The sequence below is a fragment of the Castor canadensis genome, chromosome 13 (genome assembly GCF_047511655.1).
Source record: "Castor canadensis chromosome 13, mCasCan1.hap1v2, whole genome shotgun sequence".
Classification (NCBI taxonomy): domain Eukaryota; kingdom Metazoa; phylum Chordata; class Mammalia; order Rodentia; family Castoridae; genus Castor; species Castor canadensis.
In genome coordinates this window covers 3,215,297-3,236,991 of record NC_133398.1, presented here as the reverse complement: position 1 = coordinate 3,236,991, position 21,695 = coordinate 3,215,297, and the positions used below count along the sequence as shown (strand labels likewise).

General features: G+C 53.6%; 2 protein-coding genes across 5 annotated transcripts in view; one reads left to right on the top strand and one right to left on the bottom strand.

The window, feature by feature from the left end:
* The first annotated feature begins 397 nt into the window (after positions 1-397).
* Brd3os (BRD3 opposite strand) lies at positions 398-2,742 on the top strand. Its single transcript, XM_074052878.1, has one exon. It carries the CDS (start codon positions 1,585-1,587, stop codon positions 1,837-1,839), a length of 255 nt encoding a protein of 84 aa, XP_073908979.1. The 5' UTR covers positions 398-1,584; the 3' UTR covers positions 1,840-2,742.
* A 3,921-nt stretch (positions 2,743-6,663) lies between these two features.
* Positions 6,664-21,695, bottom strand: part of Brd3 (bromodomain containing 3) — a 29,726-nt gene continuing 14,694 nt past the window's right edge. For all 4 annotated transcript variants that reach the window (XM_020177360.2, XM_020177361.2, XM_020177363.2 and 1 more), the window contains exons 5-12: positions 21,184-21,398; positions 18,977-19,348; positions 16,639-16,767; positions 15,418-15,609; positions 13,462-13,703; positions 9,807-10,099; positions 8,639-8,764; positions 6,664-7,663 (exon numbers count right to left, since the gene is read on the bottom strand). In XM_020177360.2, the coding sequence (XP_020032949.1) occupies positions 7,548-7,663; positions 8,639-8,764; positions 9,807-10,099; positions 13,462-13,703; positions 15,418-15,609; positions 16,639-16,767; positions 18,977-19,348; positions 21,184-21,398 (1,685 nt within the window). In that variant the 3' untranslated portion in view covers positions 6,664-7,547. The remainder of the gene's footprint in view (positions 7,664-8,638; positions 8,765-9,806; positions 10,100-13,461; positions 13,704-15,417; positions 15,610-16,638; positions 16,768-18,976; positions 19,349-21,183; positions 21,399-21,695) is intronic.

Here is a 21,695-nt window from a genome sequence, read left to right as displayed (position 1 = left end):
TTGTTTCCCAGATCCTCTTCCTCTCCTCGCTCCTCCTCTCCTCGCTGCTCCTCCTCCTCCCCAACTCCTCCCGCGCTCCTCCCTCCCCGGCTGCTCCTCCTCCCTCCCCGGCTCCGCCTCCTCCCTCCCCGGCTCCGCCTCCTCCCCGCTCCTCCTCCATCCCCGGCTTCTCCTCCTCCCTCCTCGACTCCTCCTCCCTCCCAGGCTCCTCCTCCTCCTCCCTCCCCGGCTCCTCCTCCCCCGCGGCTCCTCCCCCCGTCCCCTCTCCCTCCCCACCTCCTCCTCCGAGTCGGTCTTGCGGCGCCTCGCGGAGCGATCGTCCTCGGTGCTCGGCTCGCCACGCCTGCGGCGCTGCCATGGAGACGCGGCCCCTCGGCTTCCTGGCCCCGCCCCGGCCCGGGAGACCCAGCGCCCCACCGGCCCATGGGGGCCCGCGAAGTCCACGGCGGCCCACAGATGTCCTTGGCGGCCTGCGGAGATCCACGAGGCCCAGGCAGCCCACTGGGGTCCACGGCGGCCCACGGAGGTCCGTGAGGCCCACGCGCGCGGTGACGGGGCTGCGCGGGCGGACCAGCGGGCTAGGAGCGTGGGGACCCGGCGGGCGAGTGAAGGGAACTGCGTGGGCGAAGGCACCCGCCGGACAGCGACGACAAGGGCCTCAACGGAAAGCACCGGGGAGGGCGCTGAAACCCGCGGGTTTTCAGCGGACAGCATTTTTGCTTTGGCCCGGGGGCGCCCGGCGCCGGGAGCGGAGAGGCAGACACCGCCCGGCCCGGCTCGGCTCGGCTGCGGCTCGCTCCTGCGCGCCTGTGAGCTGTGCCCTTCCGCCTGCTGTGACTTACCGCACAGGCCGTGTCCCCAGCATCATCCTTAGGTACGGGAAGACCCGGGATTATGCACACGTCTCACTCAAACCCAGGCTTAGTCTGCTGCATCCCGGAGAGTGACCGAAATAGCCGCTGAGTAGCTTGATGCAGCCCCCTGACCCAAACTGGCTAAGACTGGGCGCCACAGAATAGCAAAGGGCCCACGCCTGACAGCATGTCCACTTCTGTGCAGCATCGCCACTGTGAAGAGACGAAGACCACGAGCCAGAAGGGAACCGAGCCAGCTCAGCGTTCAGATCCTCAGTGTGTATGGGGACACTCTCGCCGCCACCACTTTGAGAACCAAGGGACCGGTCAGCGCAGGGCTGCACTCATCCTCTCTCTGCTTCTGTGTGGCTGGCTGTACGATGTCCTTTCTCTCAGGACACTCAATACCTTCTTCAAGCCCAGCGGTCCAGGCCGCGGTGTCACAATTACAGTGGACACCTGACAGTTCCCCTAGGAGCAGTGCTGAGTCCCTGTCAGTCCACATAATCAGGTTGGGGAGGAGAGCTGGGGCCACAGAGACACTGACTGGGTTCCTGTCCTGAGTGGCTCTCGAATGGCTTCCTGAGACTGCTGCCTACAAATGGTAAATTAAACAAGGACTCCTCACCCCAGCTTCTGGAAAAGTTGTCCACCAGTTAATAAAGTGCAAAGCAGACAGCAGCAATCCACACGTGAGCACCACGAGGTGTGCAGGAGCGGGACTGGGAGGATGAGTGGCGGAGTCCCGCTGGCAGAGAAGGCCCTGTCAGAAAGCTATGCTCGCCTCCGGTACAGAGACACTTCCTTGCTCATCTGGCAACAGCAACAGCAGAAGTTGGAGTGTGTGCCGCCTGGGACGTACCTGAGCAGGAGCCAAAGCACGTGGTACTCACAGTATGGAAACCAGGCCATCCTAGTCCGAGACAAAAACAAGCTTGAGGTCTCCCGGGACACAGGCCAGTCCAAGTTTTGCACAATTATGTAATTCCAGTGTGAAAACCTTTGCCCAGGCACCAAGCTTGGAGGACAAGGGACCTGTGTTCCTTCCATTCAGTTGTCTGGTTGGTTCTGATCCCTACTGGGAGATCCTGAAGGAAGACAGTGAAGATGAAGCTGTGGTGTAAGAACCTAGGGCGCCCAGGAGCAGCTTGTGAGCGCTTTAGCACCGGAGTGGCACAACTGCTACCCTGAGACTCCCTGCTGGGGTCCCTTTCAGCCGGTCATGGAAATATACTCCTTCAGGTGCTGCCAGCCACGGGCCAGGCCTGGATGGTGACGTGCTGTTTCCGTTGTGCTTCCAAAGAATTTAAGCAAGAGGGGCCCGTACCCTACAGGAAACACCCTTCCCAAGTTCTTGGAGGTTGCCTTTAGTTTTAACTTCTGCTTGGCAAAGAATGAGTGGGACCTAGAATAAGGAGAGGACTTCTTTTGTGTGTGGTCTCAGGTCCATCTGCACCCCATAATGACCTGGGGGTCAGTGTGCGGGGGACAGGACCTCAGCAGGAGCTGAGCAGCAAAGCTGCCCTTGGAGTCATTACCAGTGCTGTCCATACCCGCACTGCATCGTGGTAGCTTCCACACTGGCCTCTGGACACTGGCGCTTGCAGTCAAGGGTGTCCTAAACAACTTACGGAAACCCCCACATCTGAAGTTCCACACAAGCTGCTACAGTGATTTCAGTTAATCGTGTGGCTGAGAAGCAGGTTTTCCTGCGATGCTGGAGTATTTCAGCTGCCACTCTGTGACTGCAGCTGCCCACCATTCGGTGATCTGTCCATCATTTTGAAAAGATTTGTCTCTGCTGTAATTAAGGTCTGTGTGTCTAAGGCAAATATGGTGTTTCATCAAAGCCAATTTCTCTTTTCTAAATAAACATCTTTTAGGAGTCTTTCCTTTCTCTTTCTATCTGTACAGACTATCGTACCTGGCTTTCAGTTAATAACAGCAATACCTAGTGATTGCCAAGAGCCCCACTGCAGAAATATCTGAAGCAAAGCCAAAGTACCCTTAGGCCACTGCTGTCAGCAGCGTGGTGCGAGTCCTCCTTGTCAGCGTGCTCGTGATCATGCGTGACTCTAAGGACATCACTGTGACGTTGCTCTGCACACCTGGCATTTATCTTTTGTGGTAATGGAGTTTGAACTCAAGGCTTCACAGGTATAAGGTAGGTGCTCTACAGCTTGAGCCATGCCCCCAGCCCTTTTTGCTTAGGTTACTTTTTAGATAGGGTCTCTCTCTCTCTCTCGTGTGTGTGTGTGTGTGTGTGTGTGTGTGTGTGTTCCCCACCTACCTATGGCCTCCCACATAGCTGAGACTACAGTCACGCATCATCACACCCAGCTTTTTTAAGATAGGGTCTTTTGCCCAGGCTGGCCTCAAACCATCATTTTCCTGATCTCTGTCTTACAAGTAGCTGGGATTACGGGTGTGAAACAGTGTACCCCAGCATATATCTGCTTTTAATGTCTGACAGCCAGCTAGCCACCCCTCCCTGGCAGAAGATGATGTCCAGCTTGTCATCCACACAGACAGCATGTCTGGAGCATGGCTGTGCTCGCTATCCAAGGTGGTCAATGCACCTACGTAAATATGTTAGCAAACATGCTAGATGTGGAATCACTGAGTCCAACTGCATTCCCCAAATGCTCAGTGTCCACTCAAGAGCCTAGCCACCTGTGGAACCTGAGTCCTTTTTGCTTGCCCCTGACTTGTTGGCTGCCCCAGGCTAGGAGGCTGGATTCAGACCTCCGAAGGTCCACATGCTACTACAGGGGAGATGCACTGGGCTGGGGAACCTACCCTGCCTCTGGAGGGCAAGACTTGCCCAGTAAGGACTAGCCTGACCCAGGCCCTGGCACTTGAGGGCCACTAGGTAGTTTCAATGACTTCTCAGTTCAACCTAAGTCTTTCTTGGAAAAGATGTTGTGCTGTACACAATCACGTGGAGTGCCTGTGTGCTGTCTGCTCAGTGCACCTCAGACCACCCCAAGGACAGCCTGCACTCACTGAAGACAGGGCTGGAAGTCACATGCATGCTGGACAAGCAGCACTCACCTAGCTGGTCTCCACAAGGGCCAGCAGGTGCAGGTGACAAACCAGCACCAGCAATGTGGAGGACACTGGATGTGCACTAAGCTGCTTAAGTGGCAGAAGGAAGCCATCTGCCTGAGGCAGACGGCCAGTGCTGGGCTGAGGCTGGTCCGGATGTTAAGAGTCAGAATGGGCAGAGTGACATGGTGCTGTCTGAGCCAGCCCCAGGCCTGGGCTGAGGCCCAAACACAAACCTCCCCTAGGCCTGGAGCCAGCAGCTGTGGCCATTCTGAAAACTGTTAGACCCTGCATATCTTAGACTCCTCAATTCCTTCTTCACTGAGCCTTAGCTTCATCCAGGTCCTGTTCTGAGCAGTGAACCTCAGCAGAACAGTCCTTTATGTGGTTTCATTTGGGTTGACTGGACCCAGACTAGAGGACTGGGTGCCTGTGTCAAAGGAAATCACCTTGTATAGACTGTGACACAGAGAAGGGACAAGGCCAGCAGAGGAGGACAAGCTGTGCTCTGTGCCCCCTGCCAGAGCTGGGGAGGGATTGCTGAAGTGGGTTTCAAGCCCCTGTTGGAGACTCTGGATTTGCACTGACAGCTACAGAAGGCAAAAGGGAGGAGCTCACTATGCACCCTGGTGATGCTGGAGCCTCCAGGGACAGCACAGGACAACGCACACATGGCTTTTCTTTCTTTCTTTCTTTTTTTTTTTTTTTTTTTTGCTTTTTATTATGAAAACAAAACAAATGCCCCAGAGGAGGGTCCATGATTACCAGAAACATCAAAGAGTACTTTTCTACCAATTTTTACTCTGTGGTGTTGAGGCCGGCATGGCAAAAAACAAGCTAAAACTACTTACATCGGACTCATTTTCAGTAACTGACATTTACAGGAATATACTAGAAACGGCACTAAAAAGTTTAAGAAAAAGTACGGTAAACTTGCATGCACATCATACAGAAAAGTAACATTTTAAATATAAAAAAGAAAAACTTCCTGGAAGTGTTAGCCAGCATTAGGAGACAGTGATAAACAGGATGTGACGTCTGTGACAAAGCTGTTTTTTCCCAAATGACTGTCAAAGGTGTGATGACTGCAAAAGAAAAAAACCAAAACAAACACAAAAGAAAACATGTCTTACAGCTGGTAAGCAGGCTGGCACTACCCAGCCCAAGGAGGGGTCTCTGGACCCTACGACACTGAAGCCACCCTTGGGTCTCCAGGACACTGCAGATGCCCACACCTGGCCCCTGCACATGACTACCTACCCACTGCTCCTTCCCCCTAGGGAAGCCTGAGGACAGCTGCCCTATGTCCTGCAAGGGACAATCTAACCAAGTCCCTGCAGCCTTCCAGACCTAGGAGAAAGGAGCGGCAGTCACCCCACAGCCTGATGTCAGATGTCAGGGACTGAGGGAGCCACCGGCCCACAAAAACTGAGGAGAAACAGTTTTGAAGTCTGCACAGAAAGCCTTAAAAAAAAATTACAGCACCAATGAATGATAGCTGCTCAGTAGGGACCAAGGCCCCTGCTCTGGGTGAAGGGAGCAGAGGGGGTAGCAGATGCCCCATGACAGATACTTCCCGCCTCCCAGCTCATATGGGGACACGTAACTGCCCAATAGTGTCCCCCAGCATCCCGCCTTGGGCTGAGCCTTGCCCAGACGGTACACCACCCGCCCTGTACGAAGAGACCTGCCAGTTTTGTTGTGTCAGTTCCTTAAGGTCATAGTTTAAACACTCTATTAAAGATCTGTTTAGAAAATACCTTTGAAAAACAAGGGTAACTTTAAAAAAATGGACCTTTAAAATCCACTTATATTTTTATTAAAAACAAAACTGACTTAAAATCACCAGCAATTAGAAGCACAACAGCAAGCCACCCATCTCAGCGCTACATCCAGTCAGGGTCTAGCTACACCCATAAGGGCTGATGCAATCAGAATCAATTGTAGGATTTTTAAGCATCGCCCGACGTACAGCTGCTGCGGACTTGCCCTATCTCCACTCAGAAGCATGGGCAGAAACTGCAGGCCACGAGAGAGGACGGACCTCTCATGGCTCCACACCCAGCACCCCTTCTCATGGAGGTCTAGGAAAGCACATGCTTCCATCATTTTTGGGCTAATTGAAAATCAGGGACGGCACAGGGAGCACCGTGCAGTCTTTGGGACCATCTTTGTCCCTGACATGAGCAGACAGACCAAGGAGAACCTGCCCAGGCCCCGAGAAGCCAGGGGAGGTGGGCACTCCAGCTGCTGGCCTGGGAGGCTGAAGCCCCAGTGCTGAGATTGGCTGGACAGACGCTACACTCCAAAGCCACACATCAGCCTCCAAAAACCAAAACCAAAAGGGACTTCGGTTAAATCTGTGTATTACTTTTTACAACAGAAAGTTAAAAATCAAGACTTCGGTTTGCCACACCTTTTCTCTCAGAGCACAAAGCTTATATAAGTAATGGGAGTGGAGTTCCTTAAGTTGTCTCTTTTAAAACCGTCCTAAAGAGACCAGAGTGGAGATAGAAGAACTGAACAGAAAAAGAAAACATTTGAACGTGCTGTAGCTGAAAGGAGTCTACACTTGTAAGTCTCCAAATTTTATATAAAAAGAAAAATAATAAGCCAATAAACCCAGGGAGCGTGCGCAGACATGATGAGTGCCAACTCGGCACAAGCACCAGAGGGACAAGCCACCACCAGGACCTGGGTCTCCTCGAAGCCCCAGGAAGGCCTGTGTCTCCACTACTTCTCTAAATGCACTTCTTTACGGTTTTGCTTCTCTTTTTTTTTTTTTGCTTTTTTTTTTTTTTTTTTTTTTAAAAATGACCAATGGTGTTAATAAATAAAGTATTTATATATACACAGAACTGGGAAAGCGGCTCCAGAGTGTGTGGTGGCAGCAGCCGGGCAGCGCTAGCAAGGCTGGGACACTGGGCTGGACTCTTGTAGAAAATTGCTGAACTTACAAAAAAAGTCTTTTTTTTTTTTAATAATTTTTTTTTTTTTTTTTTTCAGTTGAGGTAAAAGTTTCAGTGTTTGGAAACCTGCACGCTGCACATGCAGCTGCCGTTCCCTCCCGGGAGGGTCTGAAAAATTCAGCACCCTCTCCCCCTCTGTGCCCACCCCACTGATCCCCACCCCAAAAGCCTAACGTTCTGGCCCCTCTGCTGAGGCCCCGACTGGTTCTCATGGGAAGGGGGACATCCGTCCAAAGCCCCTGCAAAGGTGGCCGCGTCAGACACGAGAGGGTCAGGACCCAAACGGCAAACACTCCACCTGCTGGTTAATGTTCTAACGGCTTTCAAACACAGTACCCATTTCAGAGAAATATCCTTGAAAAGCTTCCTTCCAAGTTATAGACCAGGCTGGGCACGAGAAGAGGGATTCCACAGGTCCTGGGACTGGGGCTCGCAGGGGGCCCTGTGGGTGTCAGGTCAGCATCTGAGCGACCCGTCGCAGAGCTCCTCCTTCTCCTCAAGTCGGATGCACACACGGCTCTCCGGCCTACTGAAGCGCAGCTGGAAGAGATCGTAACACTGAGTAAAAGAAAACCTGCACACCATGGAACAAAAGTAGTATATTAACCAAAGAAGGGGACACTGCGGAGTTTCAGCAAGGGCGGCACTGTTTGTCCTGCTCTGCTTGAGTCCAAGTTCACTCGGAGTCACTGCTGTCAGAGCTGGACCCACTGGAGCTGCTACTTGCGGACTCGGAGGAGCTGCTGCTGCTGAGCCTCGATGGCCCCCCAGAGGGTGCTGAGCCAGATTTCTCTGCGGAGACACAGGACAGGAGAGGCACTCACAGCCCGCTCAAAGGCTGGCAGCGTCTCAACATGAGCTGCACGCTACACTCTTCACCTGTTTCTTGACCCAGAGGTTTAGCAAAGACTTGTTGAGATGGATGAAGGAGCCAATGAGATCGTCTAAACAGGCCGCACATGCTAAGAATGCAGCCTAGCAACCAGAACCTGCAGGACTGGGGGAAGATGGCCCACCAGTCACGTGCTCATGAGCACTATCACACACTGCAGCGCAGGCCTTCCTGGAGGAACCCAAACTGCCATGGGTCCCTTGCAGCCGGCCGTGGGGGTGGCAGGGCTGTCAGCCTGTTTCCATACTGGACACTGGTGGGTACACACTCCAGTCCAGGTAGGACCCTGACTAACAACCACCTAGACCCTGCTTGTCCCCGTGTCTTGTGTGGCCTGCTCCTGAGGCAGCCAGGGAAAAAGGTAGGCTCTAGTTAAAGGAGGCAAAGAATCACATGTAAGGCCCCATAAGCACAAAGCAAGGACGGTCCTAGGGTGGGTCGGAGCTGGCTGCCTTACCATCTTAGCACTGTGGACTTAGGGCACTGCCTAACGAGCTGGAGGCTCCCTGCCGCCGAGGGGCTGGGGGTTCAAAGCTGCTTGAACTGAGGAGGCAGCAAGGGCAGGCCCAGCCCCAAGAAGCCCTCTCTCGGAGGCCTATCAGCCTGGGTCTTCTGGAATGTGGAGTCTTTACATACACCTGGCACCTGCAACCACCCTGTACAGGCAGGCACATGGTACTCAGATCAAAGATGAGAAAATGGAAGTTTCAGGAGGCTAAGAGCCACATCTAAGAGATCAGCTCATCATGTGGAAGACTCACAGCTTCAAACATGGACCTGACCGGTGCCTGGGCCCCTCCTGACTGCTGCCCTCCAAAAGGCGGCAAGCACAGAAGCTGCTGGTGGCATGACAACAGCAGGCCCTGGATGGGTACCTTTCTTGGTGGGCTTCTTGCTGTTCAGCTGCCCACTGACGTCCTGCAGCCGCTTCTCCAGCTCCTTCTTCTTTTCCTGAGCTAGCTCCTCCTTCGACTTGGCTGCCTGCTTCTTCCCGCTTGTGGCTGCGGAAGGACAGATGAACACTGAGATGCTCCCTACAGCCACTCCGGGGCCAGGCTGTGGCCCAGCCCCATGCACTGGACATGCACCACTCACTGCCTTCCTGGGCCAGTGCACTGATAGCACAGAGCTGCTGCTGGCTCCCTGAGCAGCAGAAACAAGCTGGATGACCTGGAACCACCACTGTCACACATACCGAGTCCTCACCACACTTTAACCCTTTAAAGCCTTGTCTTTAACCCTAGGGAGAATCCTGAGGGACGTGAACCATTCTCACCTACTGACAGGCGCACAGGAGACTGTGAAACTGTGGCCACCATCCCCCACAGGAAGGGCAGAGTCCTATCTGTCAGACTCTTGGACTCAATCCTCCCTCATCACAGCTGCTGTTCCCACCTGACACTCTCGTGTCACCACTTCCAAGTTAACGGGTGACTTACCACAGTCAAATGCTGTGACTACACAGGTCAAAAGGCAGTCCATCCAAGAAAAGGAGGACTCATTCTACAGTGAGAACCACGCACACCTGAGCAGCACAGCAAGTTTACATGAGGCTCGTCAGTCCTGGACAGTGTGGGGACTGCCCAAGCTCTGCCCTACCTCCCAGGCAGTGATTGGTTACTGTCCAGTGAAGTCAGACTTCCAGGGTGCACCTGCGCTGATGTGCATGGTCTCTGGACACTGGACCCCACCCAAAGGGGGCAGCATAAAGGACACAGTGCTCTGGGCAAGGGATCAGAGGACCCTAACTGTCCCTCAGGAAGGCATGCAGTGAGGACACTAACTGGATGAACGGGTGCCTGAGGGCCAAGCCCAGGTCCTTCCTTCCCTGGGCAGGGGAAGGGGGCTTTGGTGGGTAGAGCAGCTTGGGTCAAGACTCAGCCCCAAGTTCCTGCCTGGGCTGAGCACAGACATCCTTGGGGCTTGTGGTGAATTGGTGGAGCTGGAGAGCCTGCTGCCCAGTGCCCATTCCAAGGGGCTGTGAGGATGTGGGGGGGGCAGGAGGGAGCAGGGCTCCAAGCACCACACTCTGAGACAACTTACAGAATGGTTTCCTCTGCTTTTTCTGTAAACAAGACTTGACGTATCTCTCCAGTTCCCGCAAGGTGGTGGGTTTCAGAGTCTCAAAGTCAATCTCGATCTCATCAGGGTTGGAGTCCCTGAGCGAGGGCTCCCGGGACTGGATGATATGCACCACGCGGCCCAGCTTCTCCCCAGGCAGCCGGTTGATGTCCAGGCTGAGCTGGCGCTTCTCGTCGTAACTCATGGGCAGGCCCTCCTCCTCCTCCTCTGAGTCGTAGGACGCAGATGCCTGCTTGCCACCCTTCTTCAGCTGTCTAAGGCAGAAGACAGAGAGCAGCATGGCAGTGAGCTCCTGTCTACCGGCCCAAGTCCCCATCTGCCCTACCTCACTCTCTTCCTCCCCACTGAAGACTGTTGTCCAGGACCAGGTTTTCTTCCTAAGGGTCCCTGAGGCAAAAGGACTGGATGTTAACTCTGTCAGCCAGGGGCAGAGAAGTCCCTGCTTCTGAATGTGAACAGCTGCTCCCAGCCCAGGTTCTAGTCAGGAACCACCCATCGAGATTGGTTCCTCTGAGTGTCCCAGACACTTCTCAATCTCAGCGTTCAAAAATGGGATCTCCAGGGCTGGGGGAGTGGCTCAGGCGGTAGAGCACTGCCTAGCAAGCACAACCCCCGGCACCATCACAACAAACAAACAAAAACAAATCATCCAAAAGAAGGCAGGAAAGGGGATGAGAGGGGAAAAAAAGAGGAACAAAGAGAAAATGATGAAATAGCAGGTGAAATCCAAGTATATGAATGTAGAGCCTGTACACACGATGAAAAGGCAGAGATGATCACCATCAGATGATGAGACCTAACCTATATGCACGCCACCTGCACAATCCCACCTTAAATGTAAGGATATAGGTAAATTATAAGGGAAAAGATGGGAGAAAACACCATGCAAACACTAATCAAAAGAAATCTGGACAAAGTATTTGGCTTCAGGACAAGGAGCGTTATCAGTAAACAGAGGGTGGTGGATAATGACAAACCTAAAGGCGTGCCACTGAAAACCAGGCTTCAAGACACACGGAACAGGACTGACAGAACCGAAGGAAGGAAGGAAGAAAACCCCCCGTTATGGCAGGAGATTTTCACAATTCTCTCTTGGCAATTAATAAAACAAGTAGTGAGCAAGAGTAGAGAAGCCCTAAACAGCAGCTCCACCAAATCAATCTGCCATGTCCTCTAAGCAACATTCCACCTAACACAACGGAATACACATTCTGGAACATTCACCAAGACGGAATACATTTCAGGCCATGAAATAAATCTCTGCAGGCTTCAGGGTGCTAGAATAATACAAAATATTAACTACGAATCAATAGCCTATACACTCCCGGAAAAATCCTCAAAAACTCAAACTCAGATGACACAATTCTAAAGCCAGAAAACAGTTTGAGCTAAATGAATGTGAAATCACAACATATTAAAACTGTGGGTTGCAGCTAAAGCAATGTGCAGATGTGAATTCAGAGAGTGAAGCACTCCACTGGTGATGGTCTCAGGTCAGTAATCTAAGCTTCCACCTTGGGAAGTGGAAAGGGTATCAAACCAAGTCAGAGGAAAGGCAAAGAAATCTAGCACTGGTTCTCTAAAAGATCAGAAAATGGATACATCGATCTCTATCCAGATCACCAAGAAAAAAAGGCACATTACCAACAGCACGGATTAAAGAAAGGATGCAGCCCTTCAGATAACAAAATAATAATAAAGGAATCAATACTATGTATAAACCTGTGTCCAAAATTCAACAACTTTGGGGAAATGAATAATGTCCCGAAAGGAACAAACCACCAAAACTGACAAGAACCTGATAGTCCTGCATGTTCTAAAGTAATAAAGAATCTGTACTATTCAAATAACTGAATTCAAACTGGGTGCTGACGGCTCATGCCTGAAACCCTAGCTACTTGGGAGGCTGAGACTGGGAGACACAGCTCGAGGCCAGCCTGGGGAAATAATTCATGAGAACCCTTCTCCAAAATAACCAGAGCAAAGTGGACTGGAGGTGTGGCACAAAAGGTAGAGTGCCTGCTTTGCAAGTGAGAAGCCCTGAGTTCAACCCGAGTCCCCTCCCCGACCACCACCAAAAAAGGAATTCATAGTATAAACGTTGAACAATAAAAACTCCAGCCCCAGATAGCTTTGCTCCTTGCTGGTGGAACTCTAAGTATTTAACACCAATGGACTGGTGGACTGGCTCAAGTAGCAGAGTACCTACTAGCAAGTGGGAGTTCAAATCCCAGTACAGCCAAAACAAAAAGAATTAACATCAATTCTATAAACCTACCCAAGAAAATAGAAGGAACACTCTCATTTTTTAATATTGTCCTTAACTACTCTAGAATATTATAGTCTAACATTTTTCTTTTGTGTTTCTTTTCTCTTTTCTTTTGGTACTGGGGTTTGAACACATGGCCTTGCACTTAGCTAGGCAGGCGCTCTATCTCCTGAGTCACTCCTCCAGTTTATAGTCCACCATTTTTGAGACCTGCATTAAATTGATACCAAAACCAGACACACAGTAAAAAAACAAACAAACAAACAAACAAAACCATCTAATTTGTTCATTCCCTTCAAAAGAAGAGAAAGAAGGGCTGGGATGTAGCTCAGCAGTAGAGTGCTTGCCTAGTATTGCGAGGCCCTGGGTTTGATCCCAGCACCAAAAAAGACATTAAAAAAAAAAAGAGAGAGAGACAAAAGAAGAGAAGTAGTGAATGAAACACCACCAGCCACTTCCCCCCATCTCAATTAAGGACCTACCCAGCTACCAAAACCCAAATCCCAGGTCTACACACCCTTTCTCCTTCATGTCTAGGCCCTAAGGCCTGCCCATTGTGCTGCTCCAAAGTTTTCAAAAACAATTTGCCTCTCTCCAATGCCACACCAACTTCTGCCTGTATGACCACTCCTGGGAGGTATACTTTCTTCCATGACTGCTGCCCACAGACCAGTCCTCCATTCTGGTCAGAACTGACCACTCCAGCCCTCCCCAAAACCAGCCAAGTATGCCAGCCTCCATTTGCCTCTCTTCCCAAATGATCTTTTGCAGCAGTGCCAGTTCTGTCTTAATTCCAAACATGAACAAATCTGCTAGCCTCAAGGCTTTGTACCCAGCTTGTGTCGCCAACCTGCCCTTGCAGCAGTCAGGTGGCTGACAAGAGTCCTTCCCTCACACCTGGTCCCCCTCTGCTGTTTCTGCACTCCTTGGGATGGGACCTAGCTGCAGCAGGAGCTAAATCAAAAGGCTGGGTGCCAAGGCACCATCCCACCACCCCAAACCCCTGCCAGGATGGGCCAGGAATGGCGCATCCACTACCCCAGTGAAGATCCTTGGTCCAGATCAGGAAAAGGTCCCGAACACTTGTAGAGGCAGAGGTCTTCACCAGGCAGTGTGAATCGCAATGACCAGAATCAAAGCCAGCCCGTGGACAGGTAAGGGCGGCCCCCAGAGTCCAGGACTTTCCTGGCAGAGGTCTCATTGGATGCTCTTGGTCTGCCTGAACCCCCCGCCCCAGTTTCCGTGGTAGCCAAGGTGCAAAGTCCCACATCCAGCACTCCTCTGCAACATGAGCACCATGGCCTGCTGAGGGCTGGCTCCCAGAGGGCCTGGCAGGCATGTGCCCACCTGCTGGCTGCAGTCGTGCTGTTGGCCTTCTTGGTAGGAGGCTTCTTTTGCTGGGCCTGCTTGGCAGGTGGGGCCACCTTGGCTTTCTTCTCCTCCTCAGACTTTGCCCTGTGCTTTTCCTTGTCCTTGTCCTTATCCTTGTCTTTCTTCTTCTTCTCCTTCTCCTTCTTCTCTTTCTTCTTCTTTGGTTTGTTCACTGGGGCCTGAGACAGGGCGGCCAGCTGCTCATGCACGGCCTTCAGCTGGAAAAGAGCAGACAGCTGAGCAACTACCCAGGCAGACCTGTGCCACAGAGGCTGGCCCATCGGGGGTACAGGGCGAGGGGATATAGGCACCCCTGCAGCTGCCTTAGCTATACAGGAGATGAGCCAGGAGATCCCACCCCTCTCTGCCTTCAGAAGCCAGGTGTGGGAAGATACTTTGCAGCCCACTCTGCTCTTCGCTCTGTGTGACTGCAGAAGGTAAGTCACCTTACTTTCTGAGTCTCAGTTTATTCACCTATGGAAGGAGGGGGAAAGACAAGATACCCACCTCCTGGGGTGGCTGGTCACAGGTTCAGTATGGAGTCAGTGGCATAGCTAATAGAGTAGTAATAGTAACAACAGCTAAGACTTTTACTATTAATTCTTATTTTCAGAAGAGAAAGAACCTAAATGCGTAAGCATCTGCACAAAGGAAACTTTTTTTTTTTTTTTTGCAGCGTTGGAGACTGAACTGCATCAAACACAGGCTAGGCAAGCATTCTGCCACTGAGCCTCTGTCCCCAACCCACAAAGAAGACTTTCAACAGCTATTTCTGGGAGTTATGCAGCAAGGCTGCAGAGTAAAGGGACTCAATGCCAGTGGCTCATATCCTCTGGAGACCGAGCTCAGGGTGAGAAGGGTCACTACGACCAGCAGGAAAGCTGAGCAGACAGCCTGTCCCAGCACCTGGGTGGTCTGGGTAAGGCCGCATAGCTGGGGTGATGGTGGGTGTGGAAGGGAAGGCAGGGGAAGTCCTACCATCCTGATGGCCATACCACAGGGCCATCTTCCCTGCATGTGTCCTCGTCATCTCAAAGGCAATGTGTATGGCTGGGTGCCAGGGCCTCATGCCTGTAATCTTAGATACAAGGGAGGCTGAGATGGGGAGGATCACAGTTTCGAACCAGCCCAGGCAAAAATTTTATGAGATCCTAGTTCAACAGAAAACTCTGAGCTTCGTGGAGCACACCTATCACCCAGTTATGGTGAGAAGCATAAAGCAGGAGGATCATAGTCCAGGCTAGCCTGAGCAAAGACACTATCTCCAAAATAACCAGAGCAAAAATGGCTGGAGGTATGGCTCAAGCAGTAAGAGTGCCTGCCTAGAAAGTGTGAAGTCCTGAGTTCAAGCCCCAGTACTGCCAAAAAAAAGAAAACAAGCCAATCTGCAGTCCAATCTGGTAACCATCTCGGCACTGACGGCCCAGTGCTCCTCATGGAGCCGGCCTCTTGATCCACGCTGCTCTCCTCCTGCTTCAGCAACTCTGCTCTATGCTTGCCCTGCCTGAAGTCTCAGGAATTGCACACCTGCCTGGCTGCTAAATTCTGGGAAAGCAACTTGCACTTTTCTTGATTTATGCTCAAATCATAACGGGGACTTAACATAGTTCCACAGTGCAAATGAAGAGAGGGAAGCAGAGGAAAAGGGACACCTAGGTCTAAGTGAGGCACTGAGGGGGAGCAGGCCATGGCACACAGAACCACTGAGCACCCATCAGGTCTCTAAGAATGTCCATGCAGCCACTGTGTGCTTCTGGGTGTCAGGTTTGAACCTCCCTAGACCCAAGAACTCCCTGAATGGGAACCCCTCCAACAGCACTGTGGCTCTGATGGGGCACGGCGCACAGAAAGGAAAGCCATGGCAAAGGGCCAACTCAGGCTGCTGGGCCTGGCAGGCCACACACCATGGGAGGAGGCAGGACGCTGCCTTACCTGCTCCTGCAGCTCTGCCAGCCTTGTAGCCCGCTCCTCCTCCGAGTCTGAGCTGCCTGAGTCTGAAGAACTCTCCTCACTGCTGCGACTGCTCTCGGCACCCTTGCTTACCATGGGGGCTGCGGGTGCAGGTAGTGCGGGTGCCTCCACAGGTTCATCAGGCATCTTGGCAAACCTCATCTCAAACACATCCTGGGGGGGAACAGGAGGCTGCCCTGAGCACCTAGACGCCCACAGGGCAGCCCTTCTGCATGACTCCAGTGTCCTGAGAATGCCCTTGATCTGCACCATGCTGCTCATAAGGTCAGACTCTTCGAAGAGACTGGGCCTGCCGGCTGCAGCACTGTGGTGATCCCCTGTTCCACCTCCCTTGACCCTCCCACCCCAGGCAGTTCCCAAGTGCAGTCTGAGCGCAGAGGAACAGGCTGGACAGCCATAGCCCTGGCTTTCCCGGGCCAGGCGTGCAGACCTCCCAGTTAAACCTGCAAGCCTTGTGGAGGCTCAAGGGGCTCTGCAGCCTCAGATCCTGGGATGACAGGAGTGCCTGCCTTGAGCCCTGCACTCTGGTGGAGACCCGGCCACAAGGAACTGGGAGCCAGCTTTCTCGCCACCTGATCCCTTCCCACAGCTCAGTGCAGTGGGAAAGCGCCATCCAAAAGCCAGCACAAAAGGCAGTTTTGTCCTGCCAAAGTCTGCTTTGGAAAGCCCCTCACTAGCTCCTACAAGAGGACCCAGGCCCTCAGAAGCCTTTCTCAGTAAAGGTCACCTCAGGCAGCCCTGGCCCACATCAGAGAGTGACGCATGGCCATGAGGAAATGAGGAGGTAGTCCCTTTTTGCTTGGCTCACACCTGGTCCACACGTGTGGCACGATTTCACCATCAAGCTAGAGCCCAGCTTCCAAAAGTGCCCACTTTGGCTCTGGTCTCTCACTCTCCTCTTGGGTCAAAGTCATCTCCAAGGTACACTGACCCTCAGAACCCTGACCTAAGAAAGCAAGGAGCCAGGAAGGCCATGCTGGGCAGGTCTTTTGGTAATCGGGTAGTGAAACACTCATCACCATGCAGGGAAAAGAATCTCATGAATGAGATTCCCCAGAGGCTCGCTGGTTGGATGCCCTGAGATGTCTATCCTTCCTAGGTGCCTATCTTGTGTGCAGCAACCTGGATACCCACAGTGCCACCTTCAGCTGCTAACCACACCTGTGCCCAGCCTTGAGTTACCTGGAGCTTCCTGGCCATGGCCACCACCTCATGGTCTGGAGGGTTGTACTTGTAACAGTTGGAGAACATTAACCGGATGTCAGCAGCAAAGCCCTGTGCATCTGGGTACTCACGGCTGTCCATCTTCCTCTGTAACACACAAGAGACAGGGCATGAGCTGGTGACAGTCCCAGTCTCAGGAGCTTCGGGACATCCACTGCCAGCCCAAGGGCAGCACTGGTTGCCAGTCAGAACACATAGGAATCCAAGACCTCAGATGTGGGAGCCCAAGCAGAAGGGATGGAAGGTTTCCAATTCCGCATGACGGGTGGTGTTCCATGCAGAAGGCTCTGAGGTCAGGAGCTCCAGGGGGAGCAAGGTGCTCCTGGCTGAAGCTGCTCAGCTCACAGAATGAGACACTGCTTCTTCCCCAGGAGGTGTCAACAGTTGTTACCCAGCTCACTTCTCATAGAAACCTCTCATCGCCTGGGCCCAGGGGCAGCTCCCTTGCAGGGGTGCAGGGTAGCAGAGGCAGGTGGAGCCAACAATGACTCACAGGGACCTGGCCACCAGAGACCCTGCAGCAAAGCCTGAGGCCCTGAGGCAAAGCCTGGATAGACAAAGTTGAGTCGTGGGGCAGGTGGGGGTCACACAGTGGAAGGCAGGAGTGGAGCTGCCAGGCTTATTAAGGTGGTAACAGTGGGGACACAGGAAGGGTAGGCTGCTTATGAGGGGAAAGAACCATCCTGGGAGGCTTTGAGCAGACCAGTTGTCAGGGACCTCAAGGGGAATGCAGGTGGGTGGTGGACAGAGTCCATCCCAACCCTCATAGGGCTAGTCTAGGCGCCAGAGAGGCCAGGTGCCACCCTGTAGGAGTCACACCAACTCTCACGCCTATAGATACACACCACCACCACCATCCCAGACCAGAAAAGAATTGAGCACAGTAGAACCTGAGAGCTTCTTCATGTGAGAGCAAATTCTTACAGTCAGTTTTAGCAGGATCCAGAACCAATCCCCCAAGCTTTACCTTTAAGATCTACATCATATTGAGGGCATCCCTTCCTGCATTGTAATTAACTATTTATGACCTGAACTCCCTCGTGCTCCATCCCGCTAAGGTCTGTTCATAAAATGACATGTGGCAGTGCTGGTCAGGCTCAGCATGACCAGTGCCACCTGGGCTCACCTTGCTTCTACCCAATGCTTGAGAACATGGGGAGCCCGAGAAAAGCTCAGAGACTTCAGAGGGAACTGCTCCAGTCTGGACTCGGGCAAACCAGACTTGGACTAAACAAACTAACCCATGTCTTAGTTAAGCAGCCTAAATGCTGAACTCTGTTACTGCATCACAGTGCAGAGGCACAGACCGCAGCCAAGCCAGATAGAACAAGGCTCCAGCCTCAGCTTCCCAACCCCAGAACAATACTGCTGGGCAGACACGGCTCCTCACTTGTACCCAAATGAACACTGGGCAGGCTGGCATCCACCATTAACTGAGAGAAAGGCATCCCATTCTGCTCAGGTCTGGTATTGAAGGAAATGAGGTAGAATGGTTGAGCCCAACCTTTGCAGGCCTAGATACCACAGATAAAAACAACAAACCACACCTGTATGGGGGCATATTTGTAGGTCCAGAAAAGGCAGCATGCCTGTACCAACTGTTGGGGAGATTGACTTGGAGATCCCCCAGGAGAGGGTTGGAGAACTAAGCCCAACCCAGGCACTGCTGCTGCCTTGCAGGGCCCTTCCCGCATCACAGCTGATTCAAGACCAATCTGCTCAGACTCACCTGGCTCTGACCTGGCTGGACACACCCAAAAGTCAGGAGGACAGGCCATTTCAGGGAAACTCTGACAGGGGAACGGGGAGGCCTGAGCTCAAGCTCTTAGTGCTGTGCCCTCCTCTACCCACTCCTCTTCTATTTGGTAGGACGTGGAACTCAGAGGTGGTTAAGGGGAAGAGCCAGGCTCATCCCAGCTGGCCACACCCCACTTGTCTCTGCTTCAAGCCACCTACATCTGGGATTTCAGGGAAGCTACAAGCAGCTTTAAACTGTGTGTGGAGTCGACACGGCTAAGAACCCCTGGCCTGGTGATACAGAACGGATGGATGGGAGTGAAAAAAAGAGAAATCATAGAACTGGGTTCAACCAGAACAAACAACAGAGCCATAGAACTGGAGACCACCAGGAGAGCCAGGCCCTCCACTGGGCCCTGGGGAGGCCCAGCTCTCAAATGGCTGCTCAGCTAGTACAAGACACCAGCAGCATGAGACACTCAGAAGAGTCAGCTGAGCAGGGATGCCCAGGCGGGCATGAGGCACCCTGGCTCTGCCCTGGGCCACTGCCTCCACGTACTTTAACGGTGCTGAGGTCCATGGGGTGTTTGATGATGTCATGGTAATCGTGCAGCTCCAGCGCCTCTGCATCCACAGGCTTATAGAAAGGCCAGGCATAGGCAGCATGCTTCTTGGACAGCATTTCCCTGAGAATGCTGTCACAATGTCGCAGGTGCTCTGACAGCTTGCCCTTCTTGCCCGCGTGCTGTGGCACCTCGCCGTCCTCCAGGTCTTTCTTGGGTGGCTTGATGGGCCGGCCCCCACTCTCCCGTCGGGCTACAACCTTGGCCTGCTTGGGCTCCGATAATGGTGGGGGCGACTCGCTCCGGCTGGCAGTGATGGCAGATGTTGTGGGTGTGGTTGTGTCTGCTTTCCGCTTCACGCCCTTTTTCTATGACAGCAAAGTAACCAGTGAGCGCCAGAAACAAGGACTGTAGCACAGAGACCTGTCTCGTGGGAGTTGCACATCTGGAGGGCAGACTGCCGGCCAGGCACCGAGCTAGCAGCCACATGCACAGTCCCATTTCATCCTCCAGCTGTCTCCACAGTTCAGAGGACGAGGCTCAAGGGGCCAGGCTGCCAGCCCAAGGTCACACAGCTGGCAGTAGTGAGACTGGGACTCCAAAGTTTACCCTTGCCTGAGGAAGGCCTCTCTCTCCCTCTGTCCTGAGGGCCAGCCATCCAGATGGATGCCCTGAGCAGCATGAGGTGCTGCGTATATCCACCCAGCACCTAGTGAGTCCCCCAGGTCAGACGGACCCTGGGATATGCAAAAATGGGGGACTCCCAGCTTTGAAAGACCAGCAGTAAGTGCCAGACGAGGCCCTGGAGCTGGTGCTTCAATGACAGACATGAGTCGAGCAGGACAGGGGAGGTAGGAGGAGCATTCCAGGCTGGATGGGTGGGGGAGGCCTGACCAGGAGCCGTGAAGCAGCCACAGAGGATTTGAGGCCAAGGGACTGCAGGGACTGTCTGGGTGGGCGCAACTGGACTCTGCAGAAGGCCTGGGCAGCCACGGAGGGCTGCATGGGCCTGGGAACAGTGAGATGCTCTGCAGGACCCTCCATGGGGTGCATGGGCAGAGCCCCAGCCGCCAGAAGGACTGACATGGCCTCCGCCAACTGAGAGCATTTCTAATGTCAGGGTAAGGGGCATGTATCTCTCCCACAGCCTGCAGAGCATCACCAGTGAGTCAGGCCAGGCTCAGTGGGAACCTTGAGACCTACTCGACAGGTCTCTCTCAGCTCAGCTAGGGCAGGCAGAGAAGCCAACAGAAACCACAAACTCCCGGAATGGGTCATGGCCACTCAGGCATCTGCCATTTACAGTCCCACAGTCACCGCCACAGCCAAGCTGCTGCCTTGGGGCTGGCAGGGGCACGAGCCGGCTATCCACAGACACTTAATGGGCACCCATGGGATGCCAAGCACCAAGCGCGTGCTGCAGAGGCACGGCGGAGGGGACGGACTCCTCTGGCTGTGGCAAATGGGACATGCTCCAAAACAGCCCCGTGCCATGGGAGGCGACCTGGCCAGGCACCACTGGGAAGTGCAGGCAGTGAAGGCCACAGGGGAGGGAAAGCAACGGAGGTGGCATTTTACCTTGGGAGAGCCATTTAACCCTGAGCGCCCGCTTCCTCATCTGAAAGAGGGGGGACTACTGCCTGCCCCAGAGGGATGCTGTGAGAATCAAATTGAAAAGATAACACACATGAGGGCCTGGCATGGGCCCTTGCTCAAAGCTGGAAGTCGACAGGCCTTGCTAGCCCCATACCTCGGAGGGAACCCCTGCTCTGTGCTGCGCCCAAGTCAGGCCTGGCCAGGATGGGATAGCACCTGCTGTACAAAGCTCCCAGGAAGCAGAGAGCCAGGCAGATGCCACTGGCCTCTGTTCTCCCCATGTGTGACTCGAGAGGACCGGACCCCACAATGCCCCATTCTCCCAACACCTTTCCCACCTCAACCAGTGGATTGCAAAGGCCAGGGTTGCCAGGCCCTAGAGGCTAAAGTTCAAATCCAGCCTGGCCAACACCAGCCATGTGACCTCCAGCCCCTGAGCCTCGGTCTCCTCATTGGTCAGAGAGAACCTCTTCAAATAGGCAGCATTCAGAAAAAGGCAGCAAGCTTCCTGCCCACCCCAATTCCACCCCAGCTTCAGGAACTCTGTGGGGCTTGGACCCCCTAGTTGTCTTCGACAGCTGGCCACCACAGCCTCAGGAATTCTCACCTTGACAACAGGCGGCGTGGGAGGGACCACAGGGACGATGGGTGTTGCGGGAGGAGGTGGTGCGGCAGCCGGGGGAACAGGGACCGACGTAATGTTTGCGGTGATGGTTGGTACAGGGGTGGCAGCAATGACAGGCGTCTGGGAGACAGTGGGGGGCATGTTCTGGAAGGGGGCCGCTGGGGAGACCGAGGACACGGCCGCCACTTGCTGCGTACCTTCAAGACAAGGACAGGGAGCTCAGCTCCATCCAGGACCATTCCCCCTTCCAGCTGGAGTACACCCAGGCCAGCTGTGAGGGCCTAGAGCCCAGACAGAAGAGCCCTTCCTGCCTGAGAACCCCTGGCCCTGCACCTCATGAATGAGGGCAAGGTCCCTCTGGCCAGAAACCAAACAGGGCTGAGAGAGGAAGCCATGCCAAGCCCACATCCTGGTAGTCGGACCAGTTCTGGGGTGGAGAAACCTGGGACCCAACCGAGACTCCATTAGTTACTAGCTAAGCAACTGGGGACATG

Bases quoted from the DNA above. Each gene is read 5' to 3' on its own strand.
- Brd3os (XM_074052878.1), top strand. From the start codon at position 1,585: ATGAGTGGCGGAGTCCCGCTGGCAGAGAAGGCCCTGTCAGAAAGCTAT.